We start from the raw sequence: 16,452 nt of genomic DNA on the forward strand, positions 1-16,452 counted from the left end.
CCCGCAAACAGTTTGCTGAAGACAAGCAGACTAAGGACATGGATTACTGGAACCATGTCCTGTGGTCTGATGAGACCAAGATAAACTTATTTGGTTCAGATGGTGTCAAGCGTGTGTGGCGGCAACCAGGTGAGGAGTACAAAGACAAGTGTGTCTTGCCTACAGTCAAGCATGGTGGTGGGAGTGTCATGGTCTGGGGCTGCATGAGTGCTGCCGGCACTGGGGAGCTACAGTTCATTGAGGGAACCATGAATGCCAACATGTACTGTGACATATTGAAGCAGAGCATGATCCCCTCCCTTCGGAGACTGGGCCGCAGGGCAGTATTCCAACTTTATAACGACCCCAAACACACCTCCAAGACGACCACTGCCTTACTAAAGAAGCTGAGGGATGGATTGGCCAAGCATGGGCATCCTCAAACGGAAGGTGGAGGAGCGCAAGGTCTCTAACATCCACCAGCTCCGTGATGTGGAAGAGGACTCCAGTGGCAACCTATATATATATATATGTATATATAATTATTCTTTGTTTATACCATTTTTTTATATTGACTTTAAAAGATGCAATGGTTTGCTTACAGTTTCTTGCTCATGTTCCTGGTCTCTCTTAAATACAAACACATGCACACTGTGAATTGTTAATCTGAGGATCAATGTAACCACGATTACCTTTTGATTTTGCCATTTATTTAATTAAATGATATACTGCATTTAGTTCAATTTTCTTTTGTTTGTCACACCTGACCGGTAAACGGCAGCAGGCCTTTGATATGTTAGTGCGCCCACCTTCAGGGTCTCAAACCATATGGTCTCTGCTTTTGGCATGGAGATCTAGTGTGTGTGTGTGTGTGTGTGTGTTTATGTGAATGCTGGACATCCTTTTAAAATCCCAGGTGTTCCTCCTCATCGAATATGTTGCCATGGTCACTGAGTACACATGAACACACCCCTTACCCCATTATCCCCTCTCAGGTTATCCAACAGTATGACCTCATAACTATGAGAGGCAGCTGCATTAGCTCCATTACTCCCATGGTAACTGCAGGAGTGATTAGAGTGGATAGGTTGATGTAGAGCAATTAAAGTGTATCCTCTAAACACTCAGTGTAATGTTCTCTCTACGTCACCATGACAATGCGTTCCGGTGTTGAGGCTCCTACACTGCTAACCTCATGACTGATAGCATGCTATCTGTGCCATATATGGCAGAAACAATAAGAGTAGTATGCAACATACTATTCCAAATTCAGCTGAAAGTATACTATGTATCTTAGCTGGATGCTAATATACTAGCATGTTACTCCTGCTATTTGTGCCATACGACAAAAACAAGAGAAAATATTCAGAATTCAGCTAAAATATACTATGTATACTAGTAATATGCTAATATAGTAACATATTACTCCTGCTATTTGTGCCATATGCGGCATAAATAAGAGTAGTATGCCAGCATACTATTCCAAATTCAGCTGAAGTATATGTATACTAGTAGCACGCTAATACTACCATACTACTCCTGCCAGTTCTGCCATATGGCAGAAATAATAAGAGAAAATGCTAGCACGCTATTCCGAATTAAGTCAATGTATACTATGTACGTATACTAGTAGTATGCTAACATAGTAACATACTGCTCCTGCTATTTATGCTATATACAGCATAAATAAAAGTAGTATGCTAGTATGCTCTTCCAAATTTAGCCGAGATATATGTATACTAGTAGCGTATACTAGCCAAAATATGTACAATAATAGTATACTAATATGCTAATGTACTAACATGCTTCTCCTGCATTTTTTCTGCCATATACTGTATGCTACTAGTATACATACTTTGGATGAATTTAGAATAGCATGCTGGCATATTACTCTTATTTATGCCATATATAGCAGAAAAAATATGAGAAAATTCTAGCATGCCAAATTCAGCCAACGTACAACATGTACTCTCATAGAAAAAAGGTACAAAGCTATTGCTGGGGCAGTACCTTTTCAAAATCTACACTAATATGTACACTTTAGGTACTAATATGTCCATATATGGCAGAAATAAGAGAAAATTGTGTATGCTATTCTGATTTTAGCCAACATATATTATGTATACAAGCAGTTTGTTAATATACTAGCATATATGCACTATATACCATTTCTGCCATATACAACAGAAACAATAAGAGTGGTATGGAATTTTGACATTCCCAAATCATCTGAAGTCAAACGGGTTTGAGACAACAAGTAAATGAAGACAGAATTTTCATTTTTGGGTGAACTATCCCTTTAAATTCAGATTAAGTCACACTAAAGTCCCTTTCAAGTCAATCCACTCGTCGACCATCTTGAGAATGCACTCAGGCAGCTATTTTGGGTCAAGGATTAGAAATAGCAAAATCTCATAAACTGCTGAATGGTATGCTGCTGAATTATGCTAAATATCTTACATTTCTTAAAGTCTGCGAGAACCGGAAGTTGCTGCCGGCTTTATTTCAGTGTAGTGACGTATTTCCATCTGAAACGGAATATTGAATAGAGGGCATGGTTTTATTTTGGCGCTCCTCCTCTCTGTCTCTCACTAACAGCAATCTAACGGTTGGAGGGGTGTGTTTAAGAATATTCTGCCCAAGCCGCCAAACTGATGTCATCAGAGAAGGAATGCCATTCCAGAGCGGAAGTAAATGTTCAGATTTTGATTAAAGATTACCAAAACAAACAATTATTTTCAGCGGATTAATTGTTCACATCAAGACTAGCAATGTGCGCTAGTAAAGTAAATAGAGTCAATTTTGATTTAAGCTAAAATAATACTAAAAATGTATGTTTCAGGCTGACTGAGCCAATTTGCATGTGCACAGGCTGAGCGCTGTCTCACGACACCAACCACTTTGGTACAAAATATTCATACCTTCAATGTAAAAGTAAGCCAGTCATTACTCTGCAGTTCCTAAAATATAAATAACAGAGAGCCTAAACTCTGTTGATCTAATGCAATTTGTTTTCCACACCACAGCTGGCATAGCTAGCATGACGTATTGAAAATCATATCAGTGTTGAATATCAAAGGTGTGCAATGTAATAAACAAACAGCCTGTCACCGGAGACTCTCCATAACTAATGGTCTTGAAATTAATGATTGAGCAGAATTTAATTGGAAACCTTTAATGAATCATTCCCCTTTGCTCCTCCATCCATCACTCTTTTCTGTCAGTCCTTTCCTCTTCTTTAATTATTTGGAAATGACTAATTTCCTCCCTGTAAAGATGAAACTATCATGTTGTTAAACTTCAGGTTATGACTATTTTACTGCTGTTGGCACACGCTGGTGCAGCTGGAACACCCAGACTGCAATAAATACAGCTAATGACTCTCACTCCATCCGTTCAGACACCTCCCTTTCTCTGTTCGTCAACTGTTAAACTGATTCACAGAAGCTAAATAAAGTACAGTAGTCCAGTTTTGTTATACAGTCTCTTTATGTGCTAACAGTATAACCGCTACCGGCTACATACTGTACATACAACCTCAGATCAACCTCACACCTGCCTGTTGCTGGTTACTATAGCAACTGACAAAACGCAGACCCTTGTCATTGAATCCATGGGTAGTAATTTACTACCACAGACACACACACATAACTAGAATACTAGATAATGATAGGAAAGCCATGGTTGTATTAGTCTGTTAAAACATTCCTTGCATCCCCAGTGTTTTCCTCCACCGGAGTGGGGGTGGGGACAAATGGGGGGAAGGTAAGCTTATAGGCCTATGATTGAGCAGATGACTAGAAAAAGTCCATGTTGTAGGTTAAAACATGAAGTCCTGTTGACTTCATTAGAGCTGACCTAAGCCCTGCACTCAAATATGAGTCAGGTTTACACATTTAAATCACATCCTCATCTGTTTAGGAGAGTTTTTCAACATGGTCAGTACACACTGTTGATCTTTACAGTGCATCCTCTCATTCAAGTGCCAGTCCTTGATGTGACTTTCCTAGTGTGGATGCTGGAAGCGCATAATTCCAGCAAGTGCTCTTCCACAGAGAGCTGTTTTTCACAGAGCAGTGTCTCTGCTTCCCTTCATGCTCAACGGAGCGTCGCATTTGGTTTTGTTCGACAGGAGAGTCAACATCCCATGTCCATGGCTTTTTTTGCTCTGTTTACCAGTGAGAGAGATGGAGACAATAATGAGCAGGAGAGAGAGAGAGAGAGCTCGTGGGATAGAAGAAATGTCACTCAGTCAGAATGCAAGAATGTATTGTTTGAGTTACTGTAGAATAAGGGGCTTCAAAATGATACAATTTCAAACATGTATAGCTGCACAGACAGCCGAACATTTCAAGGAACATATCAAATGATCTAAAATATACTGGATAAAGATCAAGCAGCAAGTGTGAAGCAGCTACATCAAATGGTTTAGTATGGTTTAAAGCAAAACACTTATTGGTTTAGATACTCCAATTAACTATTTGAGTGCTTTAATAATTATTAACAAATCAACAAATTTGTACTTCAAATTCTGTGATTGTTTAAAGTCAACACGAAATGTCATTCACAACCCATTTTACTTCGCTAATGTTACATGTTTTCAAGTGAAACAGAATATGCAATGAGAAAAAAGTATGGTGGGACTTGATTTTATGCCAGAATGGCCAGACAGTTGGAGGGGAGGAACCAAAAAATGATGCTCACACGAAAAGGAAAGTTGTTTAAAAAAACAGAGCAAATTATTACATTTTGGAAAGTTACAAAGACTTTACATAAAACTATAAAAAAGAATGGTTGCCAAGCAACATACACATTGGCACAGCAATACTGATGGAATGTGGCCACAGGTGTATGTTCATAGAATAATTTACAATGCCTTTCGGACACAGCTCAACCAATCAAAACTTATCATAATCTAAACTATCTGTTTTATAAATTAAATAAAAAAATTGTGCACAGTAAATTTTAATTTCCTGTTGACTTTAACTGATATTGTGACTATCAAAAGTGAGCTGATTTTAATGCAAAGCTTTTTTGTTGTTTGAAAACACATTTATGAAAAATTCATTCATAAAGCACATCTCTAAGGAAGCCCGTTTCCCCCTCAGAGAAAGAAAAAAAATATATATATAGTCAAACTGTGAGATAAAGCTGGAATTGCACGTTATAAAGTCACAATTGCACTACCATTCAGCAAGGACAGATTAAATTGATCAAAAATGAGTAAAGACTTTTAAAAATGTTGTATTTAAAATGAATTATGTTCTTTTGGACTTTGAAAAAAAAAATGTATCATGGTTTTCACAAAAACATTAAGCAGCACAACTGTTTTTTAAAATAGATAAAAATAAGGTATGTGTCTTGAGAAGCAAATCAGCATATTAGAATGATTTCTAAAGGATCATGTGACACTGAAAACTGGAGTAATGATGCTGAAAACTCAGCTTTGCCATCACATAAATGGTTAACATTTAAAAATATAATAAAATAGAAAACTGTTATTTCAAATTGTAATAATATTTCACAATATTATATTTTTTTATTTAATTTAATTTTTGTTTTTATGTTTATATTTAAACTTTTTATTTTTAATCTTACCAAACCCAAAACATAAAAAAAATTCCACCTTTCTGTTGTTTTTACTCTGGGACACCAGCAGGCTTCCATACATCTCAGCTCTCAGGTACAATAAGTTAACTCTGGAATACAACAAATCTTAATACATGCAGCTCATAATAGTACTTAAAGAATGTTCTAGTCTGAATGTACAGCAATGATTGTGCTTCTTTTATTTACGCTCCGCGCACTTATAAGACTGCCTGTCATTGTTTGTGCATCCTTTTGACTTTATGATGGAATGTGCCTATTTGTGTGTGTGTGTGTGTGTGTGTGTGTGTGTGTGCTGTGTGTGCTGTGTTCCCCAGGTGCCCACTGGGCTCATGTTGATTGCGTGGGAATGGCAGGCTGGAGTTTCTCTCTGAGAACAAGTTCCCATTAGCGATCAGTGAGCCTGGGGTAGAGAGACAGACTGCTTTCATGTCGCTTGAGTCTCTGCCTGTCTGTCTTTCTCTGTCTTTCTTTTCATGTCTTCTGGATGTTATGTTCAGTTTATGAGCAATGCTGCCAGTGCTCCTACATTGATGATTGACAAGCGCTCCAGACTTCAAACGTTGACTGTTCACTGAATTGCATGATATCAAATTGCATTTGAGTGTTCACTGAAAGGTAACTGTATAATGTTGTATAGTCATTAATACACTGCATTCCCTGTGTGTATAAAGCAGACTTTTTGTCATTTTGTTTCTTTGTTTATGACTTGACAGTTTTCTATGGAAGTGTGTTTATGCTTTCAGAGCAAAAAAAAAGGTATTTGTGAATTCATATTTCACATTTGCATCTTTATTTCTCATAATAGCGACTTCGTATTTCACATTTGCATCTATTTCTTGTAATTGCAACTTTATATCACACAGTTGACTTAATATCTACAACTGCGACATATTTGAATCTTTATTTCTCACAATTTGAACTTTATTTCTCACAATCGTGATGTAATATCTTACAATTACGACTTTAAATTTCATATTTGCATCTTTATTTCTCATAATTGCAACTTTCTTAGAAATCTCACTTAATATTTTACAATTGCGACTATTTCTCATAACTGTCATTTTATGTCTCACGATTTGACTTAAATACTTTTACACTACATCACAGTTAACTTTTACTTCACATGTATTTCTTACTCTGACACAAAAACAGGCTTCCACAGTTTCACAATCAACATATTGTTCTGAATATAAAAGTACTACTTTCAGACACCCTTAACTTGAACCCATCTGGAAAGGATGTAGTTCTTAATCCAGTAGTACTTAATAATTAAAATCTTGTTCGCTAATGATCATTTTTCATACCTTTCACCCATCTAAAACATCTGAACACATACTGCTGTCTACCACATGTGTGTAAATGTATCTTCGAACCTTCTTAATTCACACTGAAACTCTTGTGCTTATAGAGACTGTTATGTAACAGATCACAGAAGGCAAATGGATGTGTAATCCCAGATTACAAACAACCAACAAAGAGCACATGAAAGGGTCGTCCTCCCACTGCCTTTACGCTGCTTTATTCAAGCACATGCTCACAAACACCCGTTTGTACAATAAACAAACTCACCATGGAAACACATACATCTGTGTGTAGTTTGCTCATTAGTACTACTGAAAGATGTTTGTTAAATCCACACAGGGAAGCAGAGGTGGAAAAAGTACGAAAATATTCTACTCAAGTAAAAGTACCATAACATTAATGAAATTTTACTTAAGTACAACTAAAAGTACCAGTCTAAAAATCTACTTAAGTAAAAGTAAAAAGTAGCTCATTTAAAATTTACTCAGAGTAAAAATTACTTAGTTACATTTTAACAGTGGGAGGGAGGCAAAAATGGGATAGGCCAAGGGTGTCAAACTCAGTTCCTGGAGGGCCACAGCCCTGCACAGTTTAGATATAACCCTAGTTAAACACATCTGATCCAGCAAATCTAATCATTTAGGCTTAATTGAAAACTACATGGTATGTGTGTTGGAGCAGAGTTGGAACTAAACTCTGCAGGGCTGCGGCCCTCCAGGAACTGAGTTTGACACCCCTGGGATAGGCCTATAAATCTCAAACTAGTTGTTTTTAATTAAAGGAATCAGTTATTTTGAATCAGACATCTGGGTTGTTACCAGGCAAATAAAATCAGTATCAACATAATTCATCTTTGCAATGCAGAGGAAACACAGAAGCTTCATCTGAAGTGGCATTTAGATTACACTCTGATTATTGCAGGACATGAATGCATTTAACCTGCAGTTACAAATGCAGAAATTTTTTGATATATAAGGCATAAAATGTTGAATACTCATTTGAAATTATAAAAAAAAAAAGATTAAAAAAAAAGATACTTTAAATGTGAAATTAAAACCGACAGTAGGTGTCAGCAAGTCACTGTTAATAAGTGAGTCATTGCGATTGAACCGACTCATTTAAATGGTTGATTAATTCAGGAACTAAACACCGTCATTGCTCAGAGACACAAAACTGTGCTATGGTGGCTGTGTTTGGAATTATTTTTGTTGTAGAAATAGAGCAAAAACAGGCAATATGCCTTTTTCTGCCCCTATATCTTCAATTTTGTGATCATTCTAAATGCATTTTAACAGACTGAATCACAGTGAAAGAACGCACTCTAAATGCGCGCGCGCAGCCACCCGCTAGTCTATCTACTATACTTCGGGGCACTCTGTAGGAGTGTTTTGTTTGGTTTTTGGCAAAATACTGATAATGTCAAGTCGCACATCGTTAAAACAACAATTACGATATTAATCGCAGACTATATATAATCGCACATCCTGCACCACTGTCTTTTTAGCTAATTTGTGCAAAACCTCTTGCTAAACTGTCAAAGCTTCATTTTAAACACCAATGCAACGATGTAAGTATTTACCTTACCTATACATGCTTGCAAAGGGTTAATGTCGAGATTTTATAAGGTGCTAGTTTGGTCTCCCTAGGCAAACACAGCTTACACTGCATAATAGAGCTTAAATATGGCCAGGGGTTCACTTCATTTCCTTCGAGTTCAACTTCAGCAGAATATGACGGGGTTTCAATTTCAGCTGGGTCTGCACCATAATGCCTGTCTTGTCCGTCTGCATATTTCTTGTGATTTTAGCACTAGTTTGCTCTCCTGCCCATTATTTACTGCAGTAGTTTCCAGGGAGCGATTTTTTTTTACTCAGTAATTAATGTGTTTTAAAATGTAGTGAAGTACAATAATTCAAACAAAATATACTTAAAGGGATAGTTCACCCAGAAATGAAAATTTGATGTTTATCTGCTTACCCACAGGGCATCCAAGATGTAGGTGATGTAGGTTTCTTCCGTAGAACACAAACGGAGATTTTTAAGTTAAACCGTTGGAGTCTGTCAGTCGTACAATGTAAGTGGATGGGAATCACGGCTTTGAGAGTCATGAAACATACAGAAACAAAACCAAATTAAACCCTGTGGCTCGTGACGATACATTGATGTGTAAAGACACAAAACGATCGGTCTGTGCAAGAAACTGAACAGTATTTATATCGGTTTTTACCTCTGATTTTCACCGCAATGTCTAAACTGTCCTGAGCGAGTCGCGTCTTCTTCTTCTTCATTGACACTCCTAATTGAGATTGTAGACAGAGTGTCAATGGTCCATTTGAGAGATAGGTGGCGGCAATGCACCTTATAAGTCTGCGATCCACCGTAAAGCAAGAAGAAGAAGACGCCTCATGCGCAGGCTGAGAAAACGCGACGAGCTCAGGACAGTTCAGACATTGCGGTGAAAATCAGAGGTAAAAAGCTATATGAATACTGTTCAGTTTCTTGCACAGACTGATCGTTTTGTGTCTTTACACATCAATGTAACGTCACGAGCCACAGGGTTTAATTTGGTTTTGTTTGTGTATGTTTTATGACTCTCAAAGCCGTGATTCCTATCCACTTACATTGTACGACTGACAGACTGCAACGATTTAAGTTAAAAATCTCAGTTTGTGTTCTACTAAAGAAACAAAGTCACCTATATCTTGGATGCCCTGAGGGTAAGCAGATAAACATCAAAGTTTCATTTTTGGGTGAGCTATCCCTTTAAGTAAAAGTAAAATTACAGATTTAAAAAATTTAGAAGTACACAAAAAAGCTACTCAATTGCAGTAACGTGAGTAAATGTAATTCGTTACTTTCCACCTCTGCAGGCAAGTATGCACAAATGTTTCCACTCAGTACAGTTTGTTTCAAAAACTTAAATGAATAAAATAAAAATAGAAACATAAAACGCAAATACAATGAATATACATTTGTTGGAGTAGCTGTGATCTAGTGCTTAGTGCATGTGATGTGATGCTCATGTGGAAGGTACTGGTTTGACGTAAAGATTCAATTGATTAACAATTAATTAAAACAATAACATAAAAAAACGAATCTAAAAAAAATTTATTAAAAGCAGGTCATTTGCAAATTAAAAATAAATAAATATTACAATTCAAAACAAATTTATTACAAAGCAAACCATTTGCAAACATAAAAAATAATGTGTTTTTGCACAACCTGAAGTAATAAAAGTATGAATGGCATTTATCTTTTACACCAAGAACAACCACATACTTAAACATTTATTCATATCAAAAGAGTTTCAAGAATTTCTTTTCAGTCTGAGCTAGTTCCAGAATTTTTCTGCATTGATTTTCAATAACAACCTAGTTAATGTGCCTCTCTTGCTTGCAGCTGGCCCAAGATCAGCCAGCATTTGATTGTGAATCTATCATGGCTATCACAATAGCAATCTTCCCCCCGCCTACACGTCAAGATCTTCAGCCCACAATGAAAGCCTGCTGACCTCAGATCAGGCCTATCCCACTAGTAGAGCTTTTAAGGCCATTTTGGTGCATCCGTTACACTACACATTAACTGTAAGAGGCACCTCAGCAGACCGTTCAAAGACAGAGAGCTCTTATCTGGGTTATGGTTTGTCTCTAACACAATGGCCTTTCAGATTCTTGCCCTCCCAAGCACAAGAAGGGCATTGAACATTGCCTCTTTGCTCAGCGAGGGAGTGGAAAAGAAAATGGATTTGTGGAGAGATATATCAATACACTCGCTTGAATAATCTTCCTTCCTCTCTGCCTCAAAAAACAGAAATAACTAAATCCTATAAAATAGGTATTTGTTATAACAATGCAAGACTCAAAAAGTGGAACGATACTGTAATTTTTTTAACGAGGTCTGTAATTAACTCCACATCAACTGCATCTCAAGAATAGGCTCTGTAATTTAAATTGAGCAAATAATTGTATCTGAACATCTTGACAAGACAGACACAACAGATTAGTTTCATCATATCACCTCTGAAAATGGTGCTGTGTGGTATCATGGTGCTATTATTCTCTCTGTAAAGTAGATTGCGGTAAATTATGTCATACAATAACTCAATCAACACTCTTGAAAGAGCATCATATTACACAGCTAGCAGCTTATGTCTCGAAGGATCGTCTGAGGACACTGCTCACTATATGCTTACAATTTACATTATTCTCATTTCTTGTCCAATGTTACAACATACTTCTATGAAGGATGATTAGATCATGCTAAATTATAATACAATCCCTTTAAGCCAATTAATTTGACTCAGCGGCCATCTTAGTAACACCCTTGAGCAGCTATTTTTCGGTCACTCACACATAGCTCCTATGTACCTGATTGGGGAAAGGCTGAAATCTTAAATCGGGAATAAAATGTCACAACAATAATATTATAAATTGTGGTTTTGAGAAAAAAAAATCATGCTTTTCCTGCATGCAGGGCTTCCAGTCCCACAATTGCCATATAGAGTGCAAAAGTAGAGTTCCAGAAGTACAAATCCCATTCATTGCAATTGCAATTGATTTTTAACGATAACTGATAAACCATTGAAGACAGACCTACTGTGAACTACAAGGTTGTTATTCAATGGTTTTTGCTTTTGTTTAATCCAACAGATCATGTTATTTTAACTTATTTTTTTTAATAATTGTGTTTAAAATCATAATTCCTGCTGAAAACTACATTACCCATAATTCTGCAAAGAAAATTGTGCCAAGGGAGTTCAATGTGTCCACCCACTCTATACTTATCTATCTATACCTATCAATATATATACTGTATATACAGTATATATTCACATACTTAAATCAGTAGTTTTATATCAGTCCATCACTTTTAATTCAATTGTCTTTTGCAATGCTTTATGGGACTGTTGTTATTTCCTCTACTAAAAACATTAGGCACACAGTCTTGCATCTTTTGGACTTGTACCTGTTTTTTTGTCTGATTTTCAAATCCATTTTTTGCTTAAAATCAAAGTTTGTAATGGTGTGATTCACCTCGTATCTGGTAGGTGTGGTTCATGACTTATAACTCTTTAACAAAGACTTTTTAAAAAGTCATTAGCGGCATAATTGACTGGGCTTTAGATGTGCACGTGTGCTCACTGTAACTACCTTCCCTGAACAGTCTTTCTGTTGTGCCTGCTTGTTTGTCTCTAAATGTGTGTGTATTTGTGCTGGTCTGTCTGTTTGTGTGTGAGAGAGTGAGAACAAGAAAGGAAGGAAGAGATGGGAGAAGACATTATAGGAGATATTGTTAATAGCCTTCTTAATTAGGCTCTCCATTCAGTGTGTGGGTGGGTGCACGCCGGAGACAGCGAGCAGCACTGTAAGACATCTGACATGGTCCTACTGATCATTAAGTATGTGACAGCGTGCACCTTGTCATCATGACTAATAAACTGACTAAACTACCAATTCTGAAGCAGACAGCAACAAGCACCATGAAGAGTTTCCATATTTAGTTGGCGGCATGAGCAGGTCCCGCTCTAATAAAAACAGCAGATCTGCTTATAATCATAAGACAGGTGAATCAGCATGCCACTGCATCATAATTAAAGCAAAGACAGGAGGACGAGAGTTAAAAAAAACACTAATGTTAATTTGATATTTCCACAGTACTTAACAACAACAACAACTATATACAGTATTATACAGAAAAACTTTAAAAACATTAACCACTAATACTTTTTGAAAATGCATAATTGAAGTTGCAGATACTAAGGTATTAATAATCTGTCTCTGAGGGTTGACATCATAACATGAGAAGACGGTCAAGTTTACATCCTCACATCTAACTCATTTATACAATAAAAACTATTAATATTAATAATAATAACCAGCATGAATCAGCACTGTTGCTTTGAGTATACTCAATCATTTATATATTTAATATTCCATATCCATAACTACAACACAACATAGGCTCATTAGAAAAAAGACCTTCTACCAACTTATTTTCAAAACTCCCAAAAACGTATAGGCCTACTGTATATACATGTAATTCGCTGCAGTAAAACTTTAACACCAACATTTCTTATTCATTTTAACACAAATTTTGATTACGGGGCAGATTATCAAGTAATAAAGGCTTATTCTTACGTTCTGTGAAACACAAGGCACGATAAAAAAGGCACTTGCCGAACCAAACTAAAATATGGTTTCTTCAGTGAATTTTTATCTCACATTTGCTTTTGTTAACACTATCAGTTAGGTTTAGTGTAGGTGGTACGTTATGTTCAAACGTGATACAGCGTTAACATTTTAGTACCACTCACCAGACCTTTCCTTTCTGAACTGCCACGATACTTACAACAACCAAAGTAACAGAACCACTTATACAGAAGTCACTTTCAAACCAAGCATCTTTTGTTCTGTGCAGCAAACTTGTGTGAGCAACTTGAACCCGATGCGAAATGTAAGTGCGGAAATCTTTCAATAGCGTGAACTGCTATTGAAATGACTGGAATTCACCAGAGAAAATTTGCTGAGCAACGGTAAATAATGTGACCGCACTTTAGATGATTATCAATTGAAGAATTATAATGGGTTTCTCAGTGTGGCCATGGCAGATATCTAGCTGAAGATGTCTGAATAATGATTAGTGTAGACTATTATCTCGGAGCGCAGAGTTGTGCTGAATTTCCATCTACTCTCAAAGGAAAACCATCACAACATGTATGATATGACTGACCAGTGCACCTTTTATTGAGAAAACCAAATCTTGAGATGATTAAATGATTAATAAAATCCATTAATTCTGCCAATCAAATTCTTCTTGTTATCTGCAGAACTATAACAACGAGGAATATACAGTGTAACAAAAACTCAATTGTATATCTAAGGAAACGTGCTGGTTCTTGATGTATTGTCTCACATGAGTCTTATCTGTGAGGACACAACATCGGCTGGAGAATAACTTCCCACAGAGACTCTTGTCCCAAGGTACTGGCTCCGAAGACAATAGCAGCAAGCAAACAAGCCTCTGGGGGCACAACCAAATAAGAAAGACTTGTTTTTGACCTTAGATTGTATGAAATGAAACTCACAGTGAGTCTTAAAATGAGGCGGAGCTGACATTCAAACAATATGGAATGTGCTGGCTCTCAAATATCCACTTCACAATTGTAAATTCTCCAAGAAGCTACTATATATGATAAACGTTTTTGAATAAGGCACACATGGATATGATGAACACTCATAAATTATTCAAGATTCTGACATAAAAGACAACTTCATTCTGTCAGAGCTCTGCCTTTGATTCCAAGCCAGGAGAAAATGCCTCAAACACCAAGTCTCAATCTCTCAAACATTGTGCTAATGTGGTACAGCTGCCTCTTTGTTAGTTTTTGAGATTAAAGAACTTTGGAGCTTTCAGAAACCTGGTTTTGACTTATATTTGATAAGCAAAATGTCTTGAACTAATATTAGACAGAAGCATGTTTTGCGTGCAACTCTACATTGCAATGGAGAGATAATGACAACTAGTCAGTCATCATTCCTGAATAACAATAAAGTACTATTTCTCATAGGATCTGAGGGCATGGTATTGATATTTTCACAAGGGATATATACACCCTTAATGATAGAACTCTCTGGAAGCATTGTTGCATTGAATAAACTGTCTTCTACCATCTTAAATGCTTCGATGGTGGTTTGTATATTGCCAACAGACCCCTGACATGTTTATGACATCCATTACGTTCATAAAGCCAACTTGTCAGCAACATTGCCCTGAACTTTCAAAAACCATCTGGATTTATGTATCTTTATGATATCCTTAGACAGCAGACACATAAAACGAGCAATCAAAGTTACATAAAGGATATATCTTGGATGCCTTGGAAGGTTTTCCTAAAGCCCAATAGTAAACAAGTAGCCTAAGTGTGAGACTCTCATTGTAAAAGATTATCTGGGTGGTAATCTGTTTTGGCCACAGTAACACGCCACCTAAAATGCGCACAAACAAGAGATGTCCCGCAGCCACTTCATCTAAACCAGTTCCACCTCAAATAATTAAACATACAATAATCTGTATTTTATAACTCCACTTTTCTCTTCAACATGCTGCAAACACAGTCAACAGATGTGTGCTAAAGCAAAGTTGATAGAAGAACATGCTAGTGATTGGAAACATCTGACAAAATACGGTATTGGAAAAGGTGTCAGCAGTGAAAATATGACATTTATGGCTCCTTGTATCTGTAGGAAACTTTCAGAGCATTTTGTAAGCATTTCTTTCAGGCAGTCTGTTTGATTTTACGCAGAGTGTTGCACATATACAATCATTATTATTTTGATATCACGGTGAAGGCATTTGAGATGTGAATGGTCTCGATTTTTTTGTAAAAATATTGAAAAGGGCATCTCTGCAAGTGCTCAGGACGAAAGGCACAGCATTGTAAACAAAACTGTATGTTTAACATTGTGCAGTACACCTAAAGACGCAACTTTCTACTGTCTTTGTACCGTTATCTACCCTCATGTACCTTGAGATTGAATTGTTGGTATTTTTGTTAAAGTACCAGAAAAGATGCAAAATGGGTAATGTTTATATCTTCTACATTATATATATATATATTTTTTTTTTTTTTTTTGAGATACAACTCAATTTTGAGTTCTATTGCATTGGAAAATAGGAATAAATTAATTTCCTGATGCATTTTATGTTGATTCAGCTAAGGACTGAATCAATCATCTCTACTACATGCTACAATTGTGTTTTTTGCACAGCCAGAAGAGTGCTGCTCACCAATTCTTCATTTCATCAGCAATCTGTTGCATTTGCCCTCTTACCTTTTGCTGTCGTCTCGCCATGTCGGTCGGCTGCTTCGCATTAAACGGGTAGGCAATACAGCGCATCACAAAGACATAAAGCTGAAGCCTCTTCTTTCTCTCCTCTTCCTCCCTTTGCATCTTTTCCAAATCATCCTTTTCCTTCTCGATCGCCACTGAGGGGCTCGGGCTCGTAGGTCGGGCATTAGTGCTTCGGCTTGGCTGTAACCCACCAGAGCTTTCGCTGGTCCTGCTTGGAGACACCCGAGGACCACCAGCCTTGGGCGCCGCCACCACTTTGCGCTCTTCTTCCACAACCTCATCCGTCTCCTCCTCGCTGGATGATGGGTCCAACATTTTAATGCAAGTTCTTGCTTCTCTGAAATCAAAAGAGACAAATCAAGTGGCGTCTTTATTAGTAACAAAACATCTGTAACTCGCTTCAGAGGACGAAAAAGTACGGAAGACGCTTATTTTTCCACAGCCTATAATCCAAACGCGACATCAAAAGTGTCACTTACCCTCAGCGCGAGTGCAAAAGCTGCTCCAACAGCCAGTAGTCGTCCACCGAATTAAATTGTTGCTGCTTACGTGTTTTCTTCGTTTAACTCTCCGTTTACCATAGCCTGACTTAATGGAAGATAACACGGGGAGGGTCGCAAAAACAATTCACGGCTGCTGTACCGAATGGTACCGACAATATACTGACAATGAGAGCAGCACGCGCTGAGAGCTGACCGTGGTTCTGAAC

At 37.2% G+C, this 16,452-nt stretch overlaps 1 protein-coding gene across 10 annotated transcripts in view; it reads right to left on the minus strand.

Moving 5' to 3' along the window:
* LOC107549847 (calcium-dependent secretion activator 1) overlaps positions 1–16,452 on the minus strand; it is a 118,766-nt gene extending 102,314 nt beyond the window's left edge. For all 10 annotated transcript variants that reach the window (XM_016231686.1, XM_016231619.1, XM_016231557.1 and 7 more), the window contains exons 1-2: positions 16,223–16,452; positions 15,723–16,080 (exon numbers count right to left, since the gene is read on the minus strand). In XM_016231686.1, coding sequence (XP_016087172.1) covers positions 15,723–16,058 — 336 coding nt within the window. In that variant the 5' untranslated portion in view covers positions 16,059–16,080; positions 16,223–16,452. The remainder of the gene's footprint in view (positions 1–15,722; positions 16,081–16,222) is intronic.

The sequence above is a fragment of the Sinocyclocheilus grahami genome, unplaced genomic scaffold (genome assembly GCF_001515645.1).
Source record: "Sinocyclocheilus grahami isolate Dianchi unplaced genomic scaffold, SAMN03320097.WGS_v1.1 scaffold2.1, whole genome shotgun sequence".
In the NCBI taxonomy this organism is placed as follows: Eukaryota; Metazoa; Chordata; class Actinopteri; order Cypriniformes; family Cyprinidae; genus Sinocyclocheilus; species Sinocyclocheilus grahami.